This window comes from Rattus norvegicus, chromosome 10, assembly GCF_021556685.1.
Source record: "Rattus norvegicus strain SHRSP/BbbUtx chromosome 10, alternate assembly SHRSP_T2T, whole genome shotgun sequence".
Taxonomy (NCBI): domain Eukaryota; kingdom Metazoa; phylum Chordata; class Mammalia; order Rodentia; family Muridae; genus Rattus; species Rattus norvegicus.
Window position 1 is genome coordinate 64,495,023 of NC_141543.1, and position 2,020 is coordinate 64,497,042.

A 2,020-nucleotide genomic window follows, 5' to 3' on the forward strand; every position below is an offset into this window, starting at 1 on the left:
TAGACAGTGCATCATCTGCTCTGCATTTCCAGGACGTTTTTGCAAGGTAAGGGGGAACTTGTAGCCAGATACTAAAGACAATTGTTCCTATTTTGACTTCTACACTAAACCTCTTCTCTTCCATGTATTGAACAATTATGTGGCATGCCCTTTCCTTGTAGGTACTATGATGAGGGACAATGTCTGCTAAAATATTAATAAATATATATAATATGTATATACATATGTGTATATATATTAGACAAAATTAGGTAAGAATCCAATATGCTACTAATTCAGAGATATTTTCTTACTGCAGATGACTCTTATTAGGGCCCTCTTCATGTCTCTGTTCCTCAGGCTGTAGATGAAGGGGTTCAGCATTGGGGTCACCACCGTGTACATCATAGCCATGACAATCTCCTTCACAGTAGAATTATTACCTGATGGACATAAGTAGAGACCAATGATTGTCCCATAGAACAAAGATACCACAGACAGATGGGAACCACAGGTGGAAAAGACTTTGTAGATGCCTTGCGTAGATGGAACCTTAAGAATGGAGGAGATGATTTGTACATAGGACATAAAAATTAGGAGGAATGGAATAATAAAGATGAGCCCTCCCATGATAAGTATCATCAAATCATTAATATAAGTGTCTGAGCAGGCCAGCTTTAGAAGAGCAAATAGGTCACAGAAAAAGTTGAGGATCACATTGTTCTTACAAAAAGACAATCTTGCTGCAAGAAGTGTGTGCATCATGGCATGGAATGTCGTCAGCATCCACAATAACAACACTAGACAAGTACAGAACTTGGGGCTCATGATGCTGGTGTAATGCAGAGGGAAGCAGATGGCCACATAGCGGTCATAGGCCATGGCCACAAGAAGGAAACTCTCCATATCTCCAAAAGCCATAAGGAAGTATATTTGTGCCAGGCAGCCTCCATACGGGATGGATGGATCCTGGTTCTGCATGTTCTGCAGCATTTTGGGCATTGTGACAGAGGAAAAACATAGATCAGAGAAGGACAAGTTGCTGAGAAACAAGTACATTGGTGTGTGGAGATGGGGATCCAGTTGAACAAGTACAATGATTAGCAAATTTCCCAAGACAGTGGTGAGGTACATGACCAGGAACATGGCATAGAACAGGTGTTCATACTCTGGGGAAATAGGCAGGCCCAAGAGAAGGAATTGGGTGATGAAAGTTTTGTTGTTCATTTTCGTTCTTCTTCTCTAGTATCCTAATGAGAAAAATATCAGGATCTCTTAAAATTATAGTAAATATATATCTAAGATATATATTCTACCACAATGTATGTGAGTCATTGTAGTGATTATAATTGCAAAAATACTAATGTATGTAAACATTAAGATCATTAATGATTTTTCTCAACTTTTCTTTTGCATGTTTCTATCTCCCATATCTTTTGTAGACTGTTTCATGCCATTTCTACTAAGATATGAATGATTTTCTCTCCTATTTTCAGCCTATCCTGGGTAGTTTGTTCATTTGTAATTTGTTGTCATTTTGTATATTGATGTTCATGAAGAATTTTTTAAAAGCATTGACATTATAATTTTTTATGAATTTCAAGAAAATCTCTCATGCTCCATTGTGTTATATTGCCACTTCAGACTCAGACTCTGTAACACATATTTCTGCTCTGCTGTTAAGTAATCATGTTTGCCCACTGCATATATGACAGGCATCAGAAGCTCAAAAACCTCAAGTGAAATCCGTGTCTTCAGTTTGATGTATCCCAAAGTACTTCATGTTCTCATACCTTTCCAGTTGCCCATAGTATGGAAGAATAAATTCAGATTTTAGCAGAAATCTATGAATTTAGATCCATTTATTTTTATTACATTTAACTGTTGTCATACATTACCCAGAGCATTGCTTCAATTCTCCTCTTACTTTCATCCTTTACTTTTTGTATACTTATATTGATATATCAGGACCACATCTTGTCTTTACTACAATACAGAAGACTCAATCATATCTATTTTCTCATGTCTCCTGACCATTCTC

General features: G+C 36.9%; 1 protein-coding gene across 1 annotated transcript; it reads right to left on the reverse strand.

The window, feature by feature from the left end:
- Positions 1 to 270: 270 nt before the first annotated feature.
- Positions 271 to 1,206, reverse strand: Or1e33 (olfactory receptor family 1 subfamily E member 33). The gene is given in 1 exon segment (NM_001000031.1): positions 271 to 1,206. A coding segment is annotated over 1 exon segment (936 nt).
- Positions 1,207 to 2,020: the final 814 nt, after the last annotated feature.